The sequence below is a fragment of the Canis lupus genome, chromosome 9 (assembly GCF_011100685.1).
Source record: "Canis lupus familiaris isolate Mischka breed German Shepherd chromosome 9, alternate assembly UU_Cfam_GSD_1.0, whole genome shotgun sequence".
Classification (NCBI taxonomy): Eukaryota; Metazoa; Chordata; class Mammalia; order Carnivora; family Canidae; genus Canis; species Canis lupus.
Window position 1 is genome coordinate 52,945,457 of NC_049230.1, and position 23,106 is coordinate 52,968,562.

At 42.2% G+C, this 23,106-nt stretch overlaps 1 protein-coding gene across 6 annotated transcripts in view; it reads right to left on the bottom strand.

Moving 5' to 3' along the window:
• Positions 1-23,106, bottom strand: part of NUP214 (nucleoporin 214) — a 103,482-nt gene that overhangs the window by 13,033 nt on the left and 67,343 nt on the right. For 5 of the 6 annotated variants that reach the window (XR_005364892.1, XM_038549003.1, XM_038549002.1 and 2 more), the window contains 4 exons: positions 22,734-22,795; positions 18,573-20,399; positions 16,775-16,845; positions 4,082-4,235 (listed from right to left, as the gene is read on the bottom strand). Coding sequence is in view for 5 of the 6 variants with exons in the window: in XM_038549003.1 (XP_038404931.1) it covers positions 4,082-4,235; positions 16,775-16,845; positions 18,573-20,399; positions 22,734-22,795 (2,114 nt within the window). In the remaining variant the exon portion in view is untranslated. The remainder of the gene's footprint in view (positions 1-4,081; positions 4,236-16,774; positions 16,846-18,572; positions 20,400-22,733; positions 22,796-23,106) is intronic. The other variant, XM_038549004.1, reaches the window with a different exon arrangement.

Genomic DNA, 23,106 nt, shown 5'->3' on the forward strand with positions numbered 1-23,106 from the left:
AGACACAGAAGAAGCAGGCTACATGCAGGAAGCAGGATGTGGGACTCAATCCCCAGACCTGGGATCATGCCCTGAGCCAAAGGCAGCGGCTCAACCACTGAGCCACACAGGCATCCCATCCAGGATGCTTTCTAAGACATTTTCTTCCAGAACAGTTGTAGAGGGAGGCCTTGCGGGCCCAAACAGATTCTTCCCAAATGGCTTCTTTATCCTCACCCAAGTATGTCTTTCAGGCCTCTGGACAGATAGAATGTGCTGAAAATGGTTCTAACCAGTGTCCTCAGCACAACACTTGAGGCAGTAAGTCCTGACAGGTGACAATGTACAGTGGTGCTGAATTTTAAGTGACCCCAGGGGTTAACAGTGTATCTCAGGTAGTCTCTGGGGAAGACAGAGAACAGAAACCTTTACAAGGTGGGAGTTGGATAAAGAACATGCCAACTCCAAGCAACAGTATTCCCAGCTTGTCTTTCTCATTCAGGGCAGAGGTCTAATTATTTCTCAGGGCTAAAGAGGGCAGCTTCAGGAGCGGGTGACCGGGGGCCTGAATGTCACAAGGGAAATTGCTGGTTGCTCAATCTGGGCTCAGATACCTATCTGCAGGGGAGCGTGTTCGATGCCACAGAGAATGAGCCTGAGGGCTGTCAGACAAGACACACTGGGAAGAGGATCTGTGCTCCGCTGCAAGGCTAGGAAGAACTCAGGAGGCAACAGGGTAGATCAGAATTCTGGAAGCATACTCAGATGAAACCCTGGCTGCTCCCCCTAACTGCTGCTACCTCTGTAGGTCCAAAACCCTTCTCTGAACCTATTTCTTTATTGGTAAAACAGGGAAAGCCACACCTCAAAGTACTGTTGTAAGAAATGGTTAGCCCAACTACACTGAGCATCTAGCACATAATAGATGGTCCATAAAGATCCACTGTCTTCCACTTCATGTCACAGGAAGGTGACACGAGGGCTGTGGGATTCCGGAGAGAGAGAGAGGTCACTGTGGACCCCTATGACCCTCAGGTCAAGCTGCACATGGGTGCAGACTTACAGTCACCCTTAAAGGAAGGGGAGGTTCGGTGGGTGGAGTGGAGGGAGCAGGTGAGCCCTGCCCCTGAAGCCGGGAGTAGGGTGAGGGGCGTGTGTATGAAGGTCGGCCAGCAGACAACCTGGCCAAAGCAGAGGGAACATGTTAGGAGAACAGAAAAGAGTGTAGGAACAGTTCACAGAGGGCCCTGACTGCTGACTTCAAGTAAGTGGGAAGCTGCCAGGGGTTGTGTGCAGGGAGAATGGTGAAAGCAAAGCAGAGTTAAAAACACTCTACTTGGTGTGAATGTCCAGATGCCTGGAGAGGAGGCTGGAAGCAGGGAGGGGGATATGCGGACTGCTGTGATAACCTAGAGGACAATGGGGGACATGCCTCCAAGGACAGAGAGAAGCAGCAGCAAAGGAACCAGTGGAAAGGCAGGAAGAGAACCAGGAGAACCATCTATATGGCCTAGGACAGATGTTGTGCTCCAAGTGCCAAATATTGCCAAGTCACCCAAAAAGAAAGAGGTGACCCATGGTTTGCAGAAAGCTGCCTTAGTTCTGGTGAGGACAATGCCTGTCCCGGGATGACTTCTAGCTTTTCCTCTTCCAAGGCTCTTCCTCTTCTCCTGCACCTGGTCCTCAGGCTACAAAGGCTCCTGTCCCTTCCACTATTGAATCCTATCTTCAGTTTTAAAAACAAAATACTGTTGGGACACCTGGGTGGCTCAGTGGTTGAGTGTCTTGCTTTCAGCTCAGGGAGGGATCCCAGGGTCCTGCAATCGAGTCCTGCATCGGGCTCCCCATGGGGAGCCCGCTTCTCTCTCTCCCTATGTTTCTGCCTCTCACTGTGTGTCTCTCATGAATAAATAAAATCTTTAAAAAATTAAAAAAATAAAAACAAAATAATGTTTAAGTCTTTCTGGTACCTGAAACTTCTCTTGCCATAAAAGTAAACTGCCAGTTAAAAAAAAAACTAACATTCAGGAAAATAAAGACCAGGAGGTGTCTGGTATCATGAATGTATAATCTTACAAAAGCATCTGCTTTGATTTTAAGGCAGAATTAAAGCTTTGGAAACAACAGTGTGCCAGTGAACAACGGACTAGGGGTAGGGGAGGGCAGTGCTGACTTGCAGCGTTGTCCAATTCCCATCATATAAATACTCACGTAACAGTGGAGTTCAGGCTCTCCAACATGATGTACACTGGGTACAACTGGAGAGAGATGTGCACAGTTGGCTCCCACAAGCCAGGGCAAGCCATCTCTAGTCCCCCACTGAGGAAAGGCAACTCTTTGACAGGTAAGGTGTAAGGGATGAATCAGCAAGGAGGTAAGGGGTTTTTACTTTTTCATTCTTTATTTTAAGATTTATTTATTTGAAAGAGAGAGTGCACGCATGAGAGAAAGAGAGAGAGAGAGAGAGTGCAAGCGTGCACAGGAGCAGCGGGGGGAGGGTAGAAGGAGAAGCAGACTTCCTACTGTGCAGGGAGCCTGATGTAGGACTTAGGACCTTAAGATCCTGAAACTGAACCGAAGGCAGACACTTAACTGACTGAGCCACCCAGGCACCCCGGAAAGGGGTTTTTAAAAGGATACAACGTGCCTAAGTTTCAACAAAACTGGTTTATAACACAATCTCGTAGATGGTAACCTACCTATGGGAGAAACTCATATTTCTAAGTAGCATGTTACTGAGTGGTTCTTCTGTGCTGGAGGCTGTTTTGTACATTATATATGATCTAGTAGAGTTCTAGATCTGCCACTTCCTGGCCTTGTGACTTAAAAAAAAAAAAAAAAAAATCACCTAACCATTCGGGGCTTGTTTCATCATTGGAAAATGGAGAGAGTGCCACACAAGGATCCTATTGTCTAAGTATGTGCCGTGAAGTCCTGCAGTCCCATGCTAAGAGCTGGGGGGAAAGGCTGGGAAACCACCCAGACGCATCTCTGGTTCTTGACCCTTGCTTCCAAGTACATCTACTTTTATCTGTTCTAAGCATCAAGAATTCTGCTTAGAAGTTTATCTGCAGAAGTAGTTTTTGAAAACCACTAGACTCAATTTCTACGATCTCTCTATTCTAGGATTTTAAATTCCTCTTGGCAGACAGGAAGCAAAGATTTCTAATCATATACCTTCACAAGTGAAGAAGTCTGTGTCTCTAGACTATAATCTTTCTTTATATACTTTTTAGGTGGACAGTGACATCAAAACAACTCATCAGTGAATCTGGAGACTCAGAACAGAGAACTGTGCTTTGAACTGCATAAGTCTTAACGTGAAGGAAGATCTATCTTGTTCTGTAGAACATTAGCTCCCGATTTGCGAAGATCTTGTGTGGCACAGCAGACAAGAGGTGTTCCGTGGGTAGCATGTTAAATGAGGGAAGCAGAGAGGAAGATGACAGGCCCCCAACTTTCCGTATCGGCCTCCATCGGCAGCGGAGTTTTCTTTTTTTTTAGGACTTAAAAAAAAACCCCAAATTTCTTTTATTTCCAACTATGAATAGACAGATCAACAAAGAATTTGAAAAATTAGCCAGAGCAGAACGATACAGCTTCATTTGAAAATAAGACAAAAATGTAAGAGATGAGAAATAATGAAGGCTTCAAGTTTTGGGCAACATTTCCCTGTGGCAGCTGAATTTTAAAGCAAATTCAGAGTGAGTACGACACAACGAAAATCCAGATGCTCTTCTCCAAGCATACCCAACTTGCTCTGCTGCTCTCATTTATGCCTGTCCACTCGCATTCACTTCAAGTCATTTCAATCCCAAAAAACAGAGCAATCTGGGCCTTGGGAGAGAATAGGGGAGGAACTCAATGCACAGATCCTCACCCTGCAGCTCCGATGTCTTTTCATAATTATACAGGACATCTCATTAAAAAACTGAAAACCGAAAAGCAAAATCAAAACAGATCACACTGCTTTGATCCATGTTAAATGGGCCTTCTAGATCTTCTCTTTCCTTTCTACACTTGTCACCAAAGCTCTGCTCGCACCACAAGGATGACAATGGCATTATGGGGCCAAGGGACTGGGAAAATGGTCTCAACTTACTTGGGGTGGCTGCAGATCCAAAGCCCCCGCTGGCTGAGCTGAATGGGTTTTTGTTGGCTGCATCCTGGCTGGGTTTCCCTCCAAGGCCACTGAAGAAACCTCCCCCTCTTCCAGTGTTTCCAGACCCAAACACACTCCCACTGGAAGAGGGCTGCTGGAAAACAAAAGGGGCAGGAAGTGAGATAGGATGAGAGGTCATCGTCAAACGGCAGGCCACATCCGTGGAAAGGAGGCATTCACAGCTGGGACAGATGGAAAAAGCAAGAGTACTCTGATTAGTTCTGGGACGGATACTCTAACAACCACACAAGAAGCTGGACTCTGGACAGGCACTTCCTACAAATCAGAAGTTCTCAAGCTATTCCATGTTCACAGTTCTCTGAAAACATGATTTAGGGGAGGAGGGAACTTTGAATGTTTATCTGCTCTGCTGCCTGTAGTCTCTGCTTGACACAATGCCAGGGGCAGGAAAACCTATCCCTCAAGGATTCCCCCAAATGAGAAAGTTTAAAAACATTTCTGGACAATTATGAACACGACTGATTTTGATTCCTCCAGTATTTGGCTGAACTCATCAGCAACTGATGAAAAGTGATTTACACTGTCTTTTCTCCCAATTTGAGTACTTTTATTTCATAATGACTTTCCCATACTGCAGAAATAAGCTCAAATTAGCTTCCATTGTTGAAATGATGACCATGGCTGAATTTTGTCCAAGTCTGCAAATCTTATGCTTAGAGGAGGCTGCTAACTTAGGGTGCTTGCTGACTCAAAGCTGTCTCAGGCATCACACACTATTTCTGTTTGGAAATTCATTAGGAAAGACCAGTGCTAGATTTGAGGGACCATTAATATTAGTTAAATGTGATGTCTTCTTGGATGATAATGTAGAATTAGACAGACTTTTAGAAATGGGTTATGTGGGGGTGCCCCTCAGGTGGTTAAGCATCTGACTCTTGATCTCAGCTTATAAGGTCTTGTTCTCAGGGTGGTGAGTTCAAGTCCCACACTGGGCTCCACACTGGGTATGGAGCCTAGTTCCAAAAAACAAAAGAAAACAAAAACAGAAATGGGTTACTAATGTACAGAAATCTTATAGAAGTGTCCTTCAGGGATGCCTGGGTGGTTCAGTGGTTGAGCAGCTGTGTTTGGCTCAGGTCATGATCCTGAGGTCTGGGATTGAGCCCCACATCAGGTTTCCTGCAGGGACCCTGCTTCGCCCTCTGCCTGTCTCTGCCTCTTTCTCCGTGTCTCTCATGAATAAATAAATAAAATCCTAAAAAAAAAAAAAGTGTCCTTCAAAGGCAGACAGAATGGTGTCTCTGAAATGGGAATAATGAACTATCCAGCTCAAAACAATTAAATGTGCTAAGAAACATGATGCACTTTAGAATAGCGCCTGAAATATAAACACATGCTCAGAAAACAGCTGCTGTTTAGTATTTTCACAGTGATGGGAACAGACCAATGACTGAGCACTTTCTAGATGCCAGGCATTTTTCTAACACTTCACACTAAATCACACCTCCAGAGGGCCACCTTTGAAACAACTCCCTAGTGCGTCCCCTCAGGGGCACAGCCACCACACTGGTCTGAGCCACCTAACCTTACTATACAACTTAACCGATGTCCTGCTTCCACTACAATCTCTGTTCAAACAGCAGCTAGAATAATATCTACGAGTGGCAGTCAGACCATTAAATGCATTAATTAAAAATTCTACAAGATCCTCCATCATCTGGCCCCAGTCTACCTCTGACATCATCTTTTAGCATCTCTCCTTCCCTCTCCCCTCAACATGGTCCAATTTACACTGGTCTTTTGTACTTGAATGCGACAGGCTAATTTTAAGACACTTGTCTCTAACTCCCTTTTTTTTCTCCCTAAATTTCTTTAAAACGACAATAACAGTTTACTACAACCACTTAACGATGAGTAAGAGTTTTTTAAAACCTGGAATCCAATCACAAAAGCATAGGCTTTGATAACTAATAGCCAAACTTTGAAAGGAAGGAAGGCATGGCAATGAATCCAAGCATCATACAGAAAATATCAGACTTCGTAGCTGACTTCCATGCATCAGACCAAAACACAGTCAACTGCCAATATGTGGATATTTTCACCCTACCAAAAGATGGCAATTTCAGATGGCTCGACCTAAATGGTAAAAATAGGATCTGAAAAATAATGGCTACCTGCAGAAATGAATAGATGGGGATCACAAAAGTGAATGTGAATTGATAGTTATTGCAACCTCAGAAATAGGTTAGAGAGTCCCATTCATTTTTTTAAAAATTTTTATTTATTTATTCATGAGAGACAGAGGCAGAGACACAGGCAGAGGGAGAAGCAGGCTCCATGCAGGGAACCTGATGGGGGACTCGATCCCGGGACCCCAGAGTCACAGGCAGGCACTAAACCACTAAACCACTGATCCCACCCAGGGATCCCCCCATTCATTTTATTTTATTTTATTTTATTTTTTTTCCCATTCATTTTAAATACAATAAACTACTACAGTTTTAAAACTTTAAATTATGGAAAATCTTAAAAGTGTACAGAAAGTAATGCTATTACCCCAGGCCCATCATGCAATTTTGATGAACTCATGGCCAGTTGATCTTTATCTATACTCCATTTATCTCCCCTCATCTTTTATTAGTATGAAGCAAATCCTAGACATCTTATCATTTGAACCACTGATTTTTCTAATATAATCTCTAAAATAAACTATAACCATACCATTATCATGCCTTAAAAATGAACAATTCTTTAATATCATGAAATAGGCAGTTACTGTTTAAGATCCAACCTCATAATGTTGCCAAAATAAATAAATAAAATAAATAAAAAAAAAATCAAAGTTGAACCTCCTTAAGCCTCCAGACCCAACCCTCACTTCAAAGGAAGGAACAAAGGGCAGGGGACCAAGTTAACTGGGAGCTGTAACACAGGAATGCAGTCAGCAACCAGATCACAGGAAATTCTACCGAACAACTGAATTATGAGAAACGAGGGGAAGAGATACAATGAAGAGTTATCTATGGAGACATACTCAGGAGACCTATCAAGCAGTCTCAATGTGTGGACTGGATTTGATCCTAATACAAAGAAACAAATATAAAAAGGAAAAGGAGACAGTGATGAGACTTCAGAAAGGCATTTCCTGACTATGTATGTAACCTAAATCCTTTTCCCTCATTATTTATTCTCTTCATAGTACTCAAACTCTCTGAAATGAACTATTTTAATAAAGACTCTATCAAATGTAACCTTCCAATTTATGAACAATGGATGTCCTTCCATTTTTTTAGATCTTTAATTTCTTTAAACAATATTTTATAGTATTCAGAGTATGTTTTACAGTTATTTTGTTAAATTTATTCCTAAGTATCATACTCGTTTTGATGTTATCAAAAATCGAATTGTCTTACTTTCATCTTCAGATAGTTCATTGTGAATGTATAGAAATATAATAGATTTTAAAAATATTAATCTTACATCCTACAACTGAACCCATTTATTAGTTCTAACAGTATTTTAGTGGATTCCTTAGGATTTTCTATTTACCTGATCATGCTATCTGCAGATAGTTTTACTTTCTCCCTTCCAATCTAGATGCCTTTATTTCATTTCCTTGCCTAACTGACCTGGCTAGAATCAACATGTGCTTTTGAGATTCATCTATATTGCTGCATGTGTTGGTCATTCTTCTCTTTAGACTGCTGAGCAGTATTCCATTGCAGGAGTATGCTGGTGTTTACTAGTATCCTGGTAAACATCTGGATTGTTTCCAGGTTTTAGCTGTCATAAACAAAGCTGCTAAAAGCATTAAGTCTTTTTGTGGACCTTTATTTTCAGCTTTTGTGGGTAAATACCTAGGACTGGAACTGTTAAACTATAAAAATAGTACATTTTTCAGATTTATTGCCAAATGGTTTTCCAAATCACTAGGTTATCATCCCACCAGCAACATATTCAGAGATCTACTTGCTTTAGATCTCCACATTTGATTTTGTTAGCTCTTAAATTTTAGTGATTCTAGCAGCTATGGAGCAGTGTCTTATTGTGATTCCAATTTGCGTTTCTCTGATGACTAATGACAACAGGCAAGTTTTCACATGCTTATTGGCCATTCATATCCTCTTTTGTAAAGTATCTAAGTACTTTGCTTACTTTTTAAAAGTTCTTTATATATTCCTTATATAATCTGGACAGAAGCCTTTCATTTGGTACATTATATTTTCTCCCAGTCTATGCCCTGCCTTTTCACTTCATAACAGTCTTTTGATGAGTATTACTTTCAAATTCTGATGGAGGCTACTTTCTAAAGTTTCTCCATTAATGCTTACTGCTTTTTGTGTTCTAAGATATCTTTGTTTACCTAACAATGGTTTTTTAACAGTGGCACTAGCCTTTTGGGCTGGATAATTCCTTGTTTTGGAGGGATATATGTTGAGCAGCATCCCTGGCCTCTAACCCCCTAGATGCTGACAGTATCCCCTACTCCTGAGGACCAAACAGGTCTCCAGACATTGTAATTGTGGAATTCTCCCACAGGGATGGGGGTAGGGGTGGAATTGATACCATTTGAGAACCATTGGTCTGTGCAAAAGGAGCAAAAGAAGGCTTTTTGCTCCGGATGTCACATATTTAACATCTCCTCATAACCATACAATACATTGTTTCCCAGTATGGCCTGAGTCTTTTTTAGCTGCTTTAAGATTCTACTCCTTGTATTTGGTTTTCAGAAGCTTATCTATGATGTGTCTAGATGTGGTCTTCTGGCATTTATTCTGTTTAGGGTTCACAGAGTTTCTTGGGCTTCAGGATTTGTTTTTCCATACATTTGGAAGAGCTTGGCCATTTTTCTTCAAGTACTTTTGTCTGTCTCCTTGCCTTCAAGGACTCAAATTACAAACACTCCAGACTGCCTGATACTTTGTCACACAGGTCATTAATGTTCTGCTTGGTGGGTATCTCAGTCTGAGTTTCATTCAAAACATTGTTTACATATTCATTTTAAGTAGGCTCCACACCAATAAAATGGGGCCCTCAGATCAAGAGTCACATGTTCTGCCAACTGAGCCCCATTCCGAGCTTCACTTCAGATAATTTCTGAAATAATTTTTGACACGTGTTCAAGTTCACGGTTTTTCTGTAGTACTCACACTGCTGGTAAGTCTGTCTAATCATTTTTAATTTCAGATACTAGATTTAAACTTTTTTTTTTTTTTGAAGATTTTATTTACTTATCCATGAGAGACACACAGAGAGAGGCAGAGACACAGGCAGAGGGAGAAGCAGGCTCCATCCAGGGAGCCCGATGTGGGATTCAATCCTGGGACTCTGGGATCATGCCCTGAGCTGAAGGCAGACGCTCAACTGCTGAGCCACCCAGGTGTCCCTAGATTTAAACTTTAGATACAGATCAAGACTATTTATTTTTATGACCTTCAATTCTCTGCTGAGATTCCTTTTTCACCCGTTCTTTCCTTTTACTGTAAATACTTGAGCACAAGAGTCACAATTGTTATTTTAAAGTCTCTGCCTGCTAGTTCCATTATCTGGATCATCTACAGGTTGTTTTTTATTGTTTTCTAAAATATGATTGTGGGTGTCCCCTACTATTTTTGCTTCTTCATGTTATATATTATATATGCCATATATGTGTAAAATACATACATTTTTTCTTTTGGTATACCAGACTTTGCATGTAGAACAAAGACATGGGGAATGAAGAACACTGTTTCTCCCACAGCACGAGAGCCCTCTTTCATCTGTATCCAAAAGTGAATATGCAACTATTCACATTTTACTATGTGTTGAATTGATCTGGAAATGAGCCAAAGACTGAACTCACCTCTGTTTGCTTAGGGTTTAGGGTATTTCTCTTATTGTTGAGTCTGGAGCCAAGAGGGAGTTGGGCTGCAATGTTACCTTTGGATTCAACAGTTCTGGGCAGCAAGATTGCAGGACTGTGCAAGTCTTTCTGCTTTTTGGTCCTGCCTTTACTTCTTTTCTCTTAGAAAAAGTCGGGGAGAGGTGGTTAGGGAAGATTTTTATATTGAACAAATTACTGTTGTACTTGCAAGTCTTTCGACCTCCATCTTTTTTTTTTTCTTAACAAAACAGCTTTATTGGGATTTAATCCACATACCATAAAAGTCACCGATTTTAAAGGATAGAATTAAATAGTTTTTGGTATGTTACATTATTAAGTTAAAATTGTGGCAAAATATCATTTTGTAATTTTAACCATGTAAGTATACAATTCAGTGGCATGAACTATATTCACAATGTTTTTTTTTTTATAAGTTTATTTTTTTTAATTATTTATTTATTTATGATAGTCACTCACAGAGAGAGAGAGAGGCAGAGACATAGGCAGAGGGAGAAGCAGGCTCCATGCACCGGGAGCCCGATGTGGGACTCGATCCTGGGTCTCCAGGATCGCGCCCTGGGCCAGAGGCAGGCGCCAAACCGCTGCGCCACCCAGGGATCCCTATATTCACAATGTTATACAGCCATCATCAATACCTATTTCCAGGATTTTTTCATCACCACAACCAAAATTCTTAACCATTAAGCAGTAAGTCCCACTCTCTCCTCCTTATAGCCAATGGTAATTTCTAATCTATTTTCTTGCTCTATGAATTTACCTATTCTAAATAAATACTTCATGGTGGAATCATACGTTACTTGTCCCTTTATGTCTGGCTCATTTTATTTAGCATAATGCATTCAAGGTTCATCCAAGTGTAGTGTGTATGAATCAGAACTTCATCCCTTTAGAAGGCTGGATAATATTCTGCCATATGAATAGGCCATATTTTGTTTGTCCAGTCATCTGTTGATGGAAACTTGGGTTGTTTCCTCCTTTTGGCTATTGTGAGTAATGCTCACAATAGTCTGCTGTGAAGACTGGTGAAAAGAGTCTCTTTGACTTCCTACTTTTAATTCCTATAGGTATATACCCAGTAGTGGCATTGCTGGGTCATATGGCAATTCTATGTTTGGCTTTTTGAGGAACCACTGAACTATGTTCTACAGATGCACTATTTTACATTCTAACCAACAATGTATGAGGGTTCCAATTTCTCTACATCCTTGTCAACACCTATTATTCTCAGGGTTTTAAAAATTATTATTATTGCCACCGAATGGGTGTAAAGAGGTATTTTCATTATGGTTTTGATTTTCATATTCCTAATGTTGAATGGTATTGATCTTTTCATGCACTTACTGGTCATTTATTTTGCTTGTTCCCCTTGTTGCCAAGAGCTCCTTCTGGATTCTTCTCTAGCCAGTACATTTCTTCAGTCTTTAGCAAGGCTTCTCTTCCACTTCTCAAACCCAGACCTGACATGTGCCCCCAGAATCCGCTATCCCATCACATTCACCTACCATGGGCTTCCCTCTCTGGAAATCAATTCCACAAGGCTTTCTGCCAGTCTGAGTCCCACTGTGACAGATACTTTCCAAAGATGGTCACAGCAATGTTTCTAGACTCATGTGCTCTTCTAAGAGGTAAAGTCTATTGCCCTCCTTTTACACTTGAATGAGATTTTATGACTGCCTTGAACAAGAGAATGCAACCTAAGTAATGCTCTGCAAATAGGTCATAAAAGGTTATATGGCTTCTGCTTGATTCCCTTTCTTTTTTTGAAAAATTTCCTTGGAATCCAGCCACCATGTTGTAAGGAAGCCCAGGCCACAGAGAGAAACCAAGAACTCCAGTTAAATTCTGAGCCAACAGCAAAACCAACCACTGGATATATATAAATGCTACTGATTTGGAGGTCATGTGTTACATGGCACTAGATAATTCCAATATCCATGGGATAAATGTGATTATTACACTATCTGGATTTTGCTTGGTGTTATTAAAGGAATTAAGGTCTTCCGAATCCTAGCCAGAATCTGCCTTGTACTCTTAGATCTATCTTTCTTTTCTTTTCTCTTTCTTTCTCTTTCTTTCTCTTAGATATTTCTGAGGATACTCCTATCAACTGAAAATTTATTCATTTTTATGGTGTCTATCATGTGCTAGCCACAGTCCTAAGAATTGGGGATATAGCAATGAATACAACACAGAAAGCCCCTATCATCAGAAAAAATATTGATTTGAATTTTTGGCCCCTCCAATTGCAAACATAATTTCTGTGACAGAAGAATATGGGGGTGGGTGGTGGAAACGAGTAACCAATATAGAGTTTATCACAGTAAGTTTTATATCTGTTAGCTCAACATTATGCCTGTGAGTTCCTCATGCCACTTTGGTTTAGTCATTTTCACAGCTGGTTAAATTCTACTATAGAACAATACAAACTTGTCTACACATTGGAATACTGGTAAACATGTGGGATGCTTCCAGTCTTTGGTTACTGTAACAATGTGGCTATAAACGCTCCTGTATCCTGGTGCCCATGTCCATGATGACTTTCTCTAAAGAACACACCTAGGAGTTGGAACTACCAGTCTCTGTTGGATTAAGCCACACTATTTTCCAAGGTAAGGTTGTACCAAATGACACTCCAACCAGGGGTACATGCAAACTTCCTTTGCTCTGTATAGATTTGCTGGCATTTGTTATAATTGCGCTTTGAATTTTTGCTGTTGTATAGGTGTGTATCTCTGTTGGTTTAATTCATATTACTAACTGAATGTTTCTTTCTTCTTTTTTTTTTAACTGAATGTTTCTTGGTCTTCTAGCTAACCTCTATCTATCTATCTATCTATCTATCTATTTATTATATTTTATTCCTCCTTCTTTAAAAAATTGTGATAAAATATTCATAAAAGTTATTGACTTCAGCATTTTTAAGTGTACAATTTAGCAGCATCAGGTACATTTACAAAGTTGTGCAATAAACTATCTTTTTTTAATGAAACCTTTTTGCTTATTTTCCTTGTGTTTAAATTTACACATTTTATGTGTAGAGAGCTCAGTGAATTTTGACATACAAGTGTTTATAGCAGTTCAAAATAGCAGACATTGTTTGAGAACTTTAGACAGCTCCTCTGTACCCCATGTTTAATGCCCTAGGAGAAACCATCACTATAATTTCTATCATGCTAAGTTTTGCCTGTATTTGCCTCTTTAAGAAACTGTAATCCAACAGTACATACTCTCAGATCTAGCTTCTTTCATTTAACACTACATCTGTGGGATTTACCCATTTTGTTTTGTATACGAACATGCATTTGATTTCACTATTTTGTAGTATGCCACCGTACAAATATACCACAATTTATTTATCCATTCTTCAGCTGATAGGCATTTTGGTTGTTTCTTGTTTTTAGTTATTACAAATACACTACCAGGAACATTCTCATTCCTACCTTCTTGTGAAGGAAAGCACTTGTTTCTGCTGGTTACGTTATACCGAAGTAGATACGCTGGCTCAAGACGAATTTTTTTGTGGTTATATGGATTTATACTCCCTTATGCAACATACGAGTTTCTAGTTGCTATACCTCCTCACCAATATTGAATACTGTCAACCTTTTAGCCATTTTGGTGGTGGTGTACTTGCCTTCTTTTTAGTTGTATTGTTTACATATTCTAAATTCAATTACTCTGTCAGTTTTATAGGCTGTAATTTTACCATTTCATGGCTTATTTTACCTTAAGAGAGCTATAATTTTAGTGAAGTCAAATTTTCTTTTTGCCTGAAGAATATCCTTTAGAATTTGCTTCAGGTCTGCTAGGCATAAATTCTCTCAGTATCTGTCTGAGAAATGTCTTGATTTCCCTTCAATCTTTAAAGATGTTTTTTCTGGGGTTTAGAAATTCTAGGTAAAAAGACTGTCTCTGGCTTTCACTGTCACTGCTGAGAAGTCAGCTCTGAGTCCAACTATTGCTCTTTTAAAGGTAACTTGTCTTTCTCTTGAGGGTTTTTAACATTTTTTTTTTTTAAATTTTTATTTATTTATGATAGTCACAGAGAGAGAGAGGCAGAGACACAGGCAGAGGGAGAAGCAGGCTCCATGCACCGGGAGCCCGACGTGGGATTCGATCCCGGGTCTCCAGGATCGCGCCCTGGGCCAAAGGCAGGCGCCAAACCGCTGCGCCACCCAGGGATCCCGGTTTTTAACATTTTATCTTTATAGCTGTGCAGCTTCACTGTGATGGGTCTTGGAATCAGTTTCTTTTCACACGTTCTACTCAGCATTTGTGGGACTTTTGAATCTGTGGGTTACTGTTTTCTACTGGTTTTGGAAATGTCTTTTTCTCTGATATTGTCACACATCTTTTCTCCTCTTCTTTGATTAAACGTGTTAAATTTTTCTTAACATCTGGCTATCTTTTGTATCTTTCATCTTTTTTGCTCCCCATGATATATTCCAGGTAATTCAATCTGACCTGCTCGTGAGTTTGACAGCCGCCAAACTATAATCTGTGGACTCAATCCGGGCTGCTGTTTTGGTAAATAAAGTTTTATGAAAGCATAATCATGTTCATTCACGTATTTACTGTCTATGGCCTGCTTTTGTGTAGCAATAAGTAGCTGTGGTGGAAACTGTATGTGGTTCTCGAACTATCCAGTCCTTTATAGAAGTTTGCTGATCCCTATTCTGGTAGATTACCATTCTCTTCAGCTGGGTCTAATCTGCTGATTTTAAATTTTAATTATATTTTTCTAGAAGTTCTATTTGGTTTTCAATGCAGCTATGACACATCTCACCCCTTCCTCTTCACCGGTATGTTCAAGTTTGCCTTTTATTTCTATCAAGCATGTAAAACATAGATGTTTTATAGTGTGGAAGTCTTTGCACATGTATGTCTGATGTTTATTCTGGGCCCTGCTCATAGTTCCTTATTTCCTTTTTTGATTAATTTAGGCGAGAGAATTGACGTCCTAGGCTTAGGAGTAAAATCATCCCAGGCTTAGAGTAAAGCTACTTTTCTTCAAAGTGGGTCTGCGCTGCTTTTGCCAGCCATCTGCAGACATCACCACCATAGGATCCTGTCAGGCTACATTCACAGGTGGAGACCCAGTGAATCTGGAGTCCCAGCTCACCTTGGGGTGGTCTCTTTTAGACTCCTCATTCTGTGCCTATATCAGTTGGGACTTCTGTTCCTTTGCCCTTTGGGGTTATTAAAATTTTCTCAGATGAGGGACGCCTGGGTGGCTCAGTGGTTTAGCGCCTGCCTTCAGCCCAGGACGTGATCTTGGAGTCCCAGGATCAAGTCCCACATTGGGCTCCTGGCAAGGAGCCTGCCTCTCCCTCTGCCTGTGTCTCTGCCTCTTTCTCTCTCTGTGTCTCTCATGAATAAATAAATTAAATCTAGGGATCCCTGGGTGGCACAGCGGTTTAGCGCCTGCCTTTGGCCCAGGGCGCGATCCTGGAGACCCGGGATCGAATCCCACGTCGGGCTCCCGGTGTATGGAGCCTGCTTCTCCCTCTGCCTATGTCTCTGCCTCTCTCTCTCTCTCTCTCTCAATATGTGACTATCATAAATAAATAAAAAAAATTAAAAAAAAAGTAAATTAAATCTTAAAAAAAATAAAATAAAATTTTATCGATGAATGAATGCCCTCATGGTAACACTGGCTCTTGCGTTCTCATCACTTCTACAGATGCCCATTTTCTTTTTATCTGGCTTGGCAAAATACCCTGTTAGCTGCCAGTGCATGCATGCATTTTATTTATTTATTTATTTATTATTTATTATTTTAATTTTTTTGCCAGTGCTTTTGAAACTGTGGTTTTTGTGTTTTATCTACCATTTTTAGCCATTTCCAGTGAGGACCTCAGTTTAAATGACTTCACCTGCCATTATCAGCTCCGAAGTTAGACTTCCCCCTGCCACAGATCACTGATCAGGATAAAACCTGTCTTTGAAGGAAAGGGAGCACTAAGAAAATATCTTCCTGAAGATGTGGCAGAAACATACGGTACATCTGCCACTTCGTTAGTTAACGGACATGTGTCAAGTCCACCTTCAGAAAGCCACCATCGTCTTTGCTACATTAGAGGACCTTTCTTCACAAGGACTCCTTGAGGGGTTACTGTGATCTGAAAGCATGTGATATAACAATACATTTACTCTCTCTGAGCCCTCGCTGTCCTCATCTGTGGAATGGGGACAATAATAGCACCTACCTCCCAGAAGCACTAATGATTATGTGAGTCCATTTATGTAAAGCACTTAAAACCATGCCCACATGTAGATCACCACTATCTGTACAAACTCAAACAACTCAGGTCACCAAAGTGCATACAGCTTAGTCCAGAGGCCATATATGGTGTCGGTTACATTTTCTTCTTTTGGCTTAAATAACCATTTAAAAAGGTAAAAAGTATTCTTAGCTCCAGGACCTTAAAAAGAAAACAAAAAACCCTATACAACAAGGCTGAGGAGGAGATGTAGCCCATGGACTGTAGTGTGTGAACTCCCGCCCTAGCAGAATGGGCAGAGAAGATGGATAGAGATCAGATACTGTGCTTCTAAAGTGCTTCCTAGAGGACTGTCAGAGAAGGGTCAAAACTATAGTGATTCTCTCGAATCAGAGACTGAGATTTCTGCCTCCCCAAGGGAGCCAAAGAAGGCAGAGCTTGAGAATCCTATGAGGCTATTTGCTGGCATCGGGCATAGAGTACAAACTGCTTACACTGTGTGGGAATGATGTGGATGGGTCTGCTACACGTTGACATGAATGGAAACAAACATACATTATTTACCTGGCCAAAGACTGTTCCGCCAGTACTGGTTGCTTGACCAAACAAAGAACCAGTATTACTAGACCCAAAACCTGTAAAATAAGAAGAGAACAAGTTTAATTTGGATGACTCCTTTACAACATCAAGTATTTTGTTTGTTTTTAAATTGCATTCAGATGTACTAAGATACCTGATAATAAGTCAACTCACAAATAAAATCTGTTTTCCTTTATAGGAAACGGAGAACATTATGAGTAAATAAAGACCTTTGGTCATCGTTAACATTTCATACTAATATAAATTCCAAAATCCTGAGGACTGAATTCTTGTCTCCTACCAAACCCCAGGTGGGTAGGGACTGATACAGCAGTATACTCTCAGGGTAGTTTTTCCTTAGACTTAGCTGTCATGGAGTCTTTCCAATGACTGACTTAATATCATGAATATTTTTACTCTCTGGTTTCCTCAAATAGGAGATTCTTTTGGGGTAGTTCATCTTTCTTCTGGTTGGCAGAGGATGTCTGAAGCGCTGGTCTGAACAGGACCTGGGAAAACCAGATGAGACTGTGTACTCTAACTGAAGAGCCCTAGACAAGGAGTTAGAAGGCAAGAGTTCCCTTCCCAGCCGTGTCACTGATCTAGGTGGGTGAGCTCAGGCAAGTGTCAATTCTTCCACCAGGGCTTAAGTATATTGTTCAGGTACCTTTCCACATAGTTACTAGATGAAAGATTTTTTCAGAGGTTCTCAATTATGTTCAAATAGTTGGATTAAACTTGTGCATGAGGGATTCTCAGGTTCAGACTGCAGAAAAAGGATGCACCCCAGTGTGTGGAACACCCTTCTCTGTGAGACTCCTCAGGCCTTTCCCCTTGCCCACTCTCCACAACCATCATCACATTTCCCATAATTCCCACAGGCCAAACAGCCTCCTGATAGGGCAGCAGGTAGATCTCAGGACTCTTTCAGCTCTGTGTCCTTGTAGCTGAACTTAGTGGGAGCTTAACAAATATTTGTTGAGGGAAGGAAGGAAAAATTTTCCTTCCTGATAAATTATGAACCATTTTCAAATAAATCATCACCATGTGAACGAATAAGCAGTTATTCATAACCTTGCCCAACAAGAATTCATCAATCCCTGTTTCTCCTCCCACAGCCTAACTGAAGAAATGCCTTTTCCCTAAGATAATTATCAGAAAGCGAAATTATTTTCAAATTGTCTTATTGATAACTTGTGGAAGTAAAGGCAGCTGCTAAAATTGGACACACAACAGTGGATTGTGTTTTACTTAAAAAAGTAACATTTAAAGATTTTTGTTTAATTACACTGAAAATGGGGAAAAAACACAACTTCTCAAACATCAGTATCTGCCCTCATAGCAAGTAAGATGGCGTCAGAGGCAGCAGGATATAAAATGTTGGCAGGGCAGCGAACTAGGAGGCACTTCAGAGTCTGGTTCTGGCTCATGACCTTAGATGAGTCTCCTCGAGGCTTGACAGTTTGGGACCTAACAGCCTCTAAGCACCTTCCAAATCTAAAGGTATGAACCTTGCTATGACCTTAAGCTAAAGATGTGTGTTTTTCCCCATGAAACTGGCACTCTGCTGACTAAGACTGGAGAACTTGCTGAGGAGCAGAACTGCAGTGATGGTGACAAGGCCCAGGAAATGCCTGAGGCCGCCAGTGCTCTGAGGTGCCCTTCTTGAATTTGGAGTCTCTCTTTTGTTTCCCCTCCTTTCTTTTAATTTGAAATACAGGATTTTTGCAAATGTTTCAAATAATGCAGAGGAGAACAAAGGGAGTCTTCTGTAAATTCTTACCTGAAGCTTGACAAAAGCTAAACCCAGAGGATGACGCCACCGTTGTGGTGGTGGCAGAGGTGCCACCAAACACAGAGCCTCCCTGCCCGAAGCCAGGACTCTGCCCAAACGCGGGAGGGTTGCTCTGGCCAAATAGCACCCCTCCTGTGTTGGCAGAAGACTGTCCAAACGAGAAGGAGCTGGAGCTACTGGTACTTGAGGAGGCACCAAAGACATTCCCACTGGCAGACGTGGAGGTGGAAGATGCGGACTGGCCAAAAGCAGGCCCAGAGCTGAACCCAGGCTGATTGAAGGAAAAGCCACTTGCAGGGCTGCTGGTGGACTGCCCAAAGGCCGGAGCCTGTCCAAACGTCGTCTGTCCAAAGACCCCGGTGGCTGAGGTGCCGAAGGCAGGGCTGCCAAAGCCTGAGCTGCTGACCGGAGGTGTGGCGGCTGCCGTGCTGGCTACACTGCCAGTCTGTGGCCCAAACAGGCTTGGTGCGGTGCTGACGGCCGCCTGCCCAAACACAGGGGTGGTCGAGGGGGCAGTGGCCGTGTTGCTGGGGAGCTGACTGAAAGCTGAGCTAGAACTGGCAGCGGGGGGCTGAGTGAAGACAGATGAGCCCGCGGTGGCAGTCCCAAACACTGGTGTCTCTGTGACTGGGCTTGGAGCAACACTGGAAACAGAGCTGGAGGTTACAGGGGGACCTGGGGTTTCAATGGCCACAGGGACCACGCTGGGGACTGCAGCAGCCGTGACAGTGCTCTGCCCAGTTGCTGAGAGCGTTGAGGTGGGAGACGCTGATTCCGTCCTGACATCGGGGACTGTGGGGGCAGCTGGAGCGGCCTCGGCACCAGGTGCTATGAGACTGGTATTGGAGCCTGCAGGGCCAGGGCTGCTGGCTGCAGGCTGAGCCACAGCAGCTTCTTTTTTAACAGAGTCGGAAGTCTGCAGAGGAGCCTGGGGAAGTGAGGTTGACGGCTGCGGCCCCAGAAGCGAGCTTGTTGAGGCTGAGACCTCACTGTTGTCTGGCTTCTCAGGAGAAGCTGATGACGTGGATTCCTCTGTGCTTTTCCCAGAGGCCACAGGCAGGGTGGGAGCAGATGCTGAATTCAGGAGGCTACCAAAGGACAATGTGGGGAATGCGGTAGGAAGGGGGGTGGCAGTTGTTGCTGATGGGGGGGTAGGTGGGGGTACCATACTACTCGTCTGTTGGTTGCCAAAGGAAAAACTCGTCTTGCTACCACCTGGGGTCATCCCACCAAAACCCATTATCCCTGAGGATCCTGCACTGGTGAGGGGCAGGCCGCCAAAGATGCCAGTTGAGGAGCTGCTAGTGCTTGTGCCAGCTGCCGCTGGTGCCCCTGCAGTGGTGGTCACAGAGGAGGTCACGGGGGGCTCTGCATGCTTCCCTACCAGGGGAGGGCCAGTAAAACTAAACCCCGAGGGGACGGTTGAAGTCTTGGCCGGCTGCACACCAGTCAGGTTTGTGGATGAAGCCTTAATGGTTGGTTTTGTAGAATCATCTGCTTGGCCGACGCGCAGTCCTGAAAAACTTCCCAGGGTCTCTCCAGCCAAAGAACTTGGAAACAGAAGCTCTCCCAACTTGGATGGTGGAGTTTCCAGCTTGCCAGAGGCAGTAGAGGCAGCAAGTCCAGAAGGTGCTGCAGGTCGGCCACTGGAAGGCGCAGGCTCCGCAGGAGAGGTGGTGGTGGCTCCAGAGCTGTGTGGCGCTGCCATCCCCGAGGGTGGGGAGCTTTCAGTACCTGGCTCATAAAAAGTTTTGCCTCCCCCGCCAAAGGAGAATGCGTCGAGCTGGTGTGACTCTTTAGTGGGGGGTGCTGCCCCTAGCAAGAAAAAGAAATTAGAAAGTGGGTTGGATTTAGCAACACATAATCTGTCATATTCCCACGGACTGTTTCCAAGCCCATGTCTCTCTCCCCTCGATACAGTCGGGATGGCTGTCCTGGGACAGCACTTTTCCTTGGGGAAACATAGTGAAGGCTTTTCCACGAGAGGGCTAGTTCTGAGCAAGCTCACGGAGGTGAGAAGAATAAACATCCTTTTTGTGACCATTACATCATAACTAACATACTGTCCTATCTAGAATGCATGAAATTCACAGGGTTATCACACTGTGATAGAGAAATAAAATGACATCTTCTCTCTTTTTTTCCCTGTGTGTGCCTTCCTCAATAATACTTTTGACACAGTGCTTGTCTACGGACCTCCTGGTAGGCCAGGACTTGATCCAAAATGGAAGTTCCTCATGCGTTTTTTATGGGCAAAGAAAATATCAGTACACAGACAATTATTTTTATGTACAATGAAGGGTCATTCCCTAGTGCTCACTCGGTAATCAGCTTTACATAAAGAGGCAATATGACCCGGGGGTCAAGGTCATAGGCTCTGGAGCCTGGTACTCTGCCACCTGCTGTCTGTACAACTAATAACTCTGAAAAAGTTACTTTACCTCTTGGGGCCTCAATTTCCCCATTTGAAAAATAGACATAGTAAGAGTAGCTACATCAGAGAGCTGTTATAAAGATGAAATGAAACAGGTGAAGCACTACCAACTCCCGGTCAAATAGTAAGCGCGAATAAAAGTAACCAAAATATGATAGTTCTAGGTAAAATTCACCTATTACAGTGTTTATTGATGTTTCTAACCCATATTGTTCTAAGAAGTCTGGTTTCTTGGAAGACTGCAAAGCCCCAATTTCCTGTGTACAATTTCCTGAAAAACCTTGTATCACTGCTGTTGTACTGGGTTGCTTATGGTTCTGGGTGGTTTCTATTCTATTAATTAAAATGTTTATGGAATTACCACTGCATTTTAGGACTATTTTACTTATGACTTCTGACAGTTATTATTTTGTTCCTCTTAATCTTTTTATATCACTGAGTTGTTTTTCCTCTAGAAAGTGGGACAGGGGAAGACATGGGCCTGGCCTCCAGTGTACGCTGCCATATCTATGCGGGCAAAGGTTATGAAAACAGTTTAAGAATCATTATTCTAGAAAGAAAGGAAGGAAACCATCAACTCTTTAAGTGCCACACACAAATTAGGTTTAGGAAGTCTGCTATGCTTTTAGCTCCCTAATCTCTCTCCAGATCTTAAGGGATCCCTTTTTCACTAAAACTTCTACCACTTAGGTTGGCACAAAGAAAGCACTCAAAAAATATTTGTTGAATGAACAGAAGAAAGACGCTTAATGTGTTATTATTTGGAAAACCTAGAAATAACCTAAATGTCCAAAAGGTAAATGGGTTAAATAGATCACAGCATATATACAAGACAGAAATCACGTAGCCATTGCAAGTAACATTTATATAACGTTTCCAGTAATACTGGAAAAATCCTAAGAGATGGTGTTAAATGAAATATAGAAGAAGACAAAAAACCCAGAAGGACATATAAAAGAAATGCAGCAACTGAGGAGCACAATGTTTGATTATGGAATACATCCCTTTCATAGGAAGAGCTTGCTTTTCAAAATGAAAGAAAAATAAACTTAATTAAACTGAGAACTGAGAGGCACTTAAAAAATACATGTGGTTTCTTTACAGGTCCCTAAATTCTTTTCAACGTTAAAAACATGCCAGTTGATGGATATATAACAACACACTGCGGACCAGTGTGTTCACAGACAGGTTATCTGGGAGAGAAGATGAATCTGGTCTTTTACAGATAAGAAGATGGAGTGAGACATTTTAATTCACACATTAACATCTACCTTTATAGCCCAGTCTTGCTTTCCCAGAAACAAATCTTTTCCTTGTTCGTAATTTAAAAAGTCAACAGAAGTCCTCCCCTTTGGTTTAAATCCTGCTTAGGGATTCCTGGGTGGCGCAGCGGTTTGGCGCCTGCCTTTGGCCCAGGGCGCGATCCTGGAGACCCGGGATCGAATCCCACGTCGGGCTCCCAGTGCATGGAGCCTGCTTCTCCCTCTGCCTGTGTCTCTGCCTCTCTCTCTCTCTCTGTGACTATCATAAATAAATAAAAATTTAAAAAAAATAAATCCTGCTTATTTCAAAGGACCAACATCGACACCGAACTTACTGCCGATGCTTTAAGTCAAGACTCGGCAGCAAGGAAAATGTTGACATATCTGTACAGAACCCAGCACCTGTTTAGAGGTAACACAAGAGGATGGCTGCACCCCACAGAGAGACTGTACCTTGTGTGACGGTGACGTTAGAAGACGGGGTTGGTGTGATTATCCCAAAATTAAAGCCAGTCCTAGGGAGCGCAAGAAGAGAAGTTAAAGAGGAACAAACAACTAGGGCACAATGCTGCCCTTTTACTGTCACATTTTATGACTCATTCATACAACTGATCTGATTGATCTACTCGCAGGAACTTACAATAGAGAAGATAAACAGCAGTAGAGTAAATGCATGAATCTCAGAGACAGTAAAGGGCTCAGAGCGACAGCTGCATTTCCTCGGCAGAGTCTGGGTGGGGACCTGTGCCAAGGAAAGCTAAGGAGCAGTTGTGGAAACGCACAGGGAATGCGTATGCAGGCACAGTGGCTAGGGCAGATGGTGTGC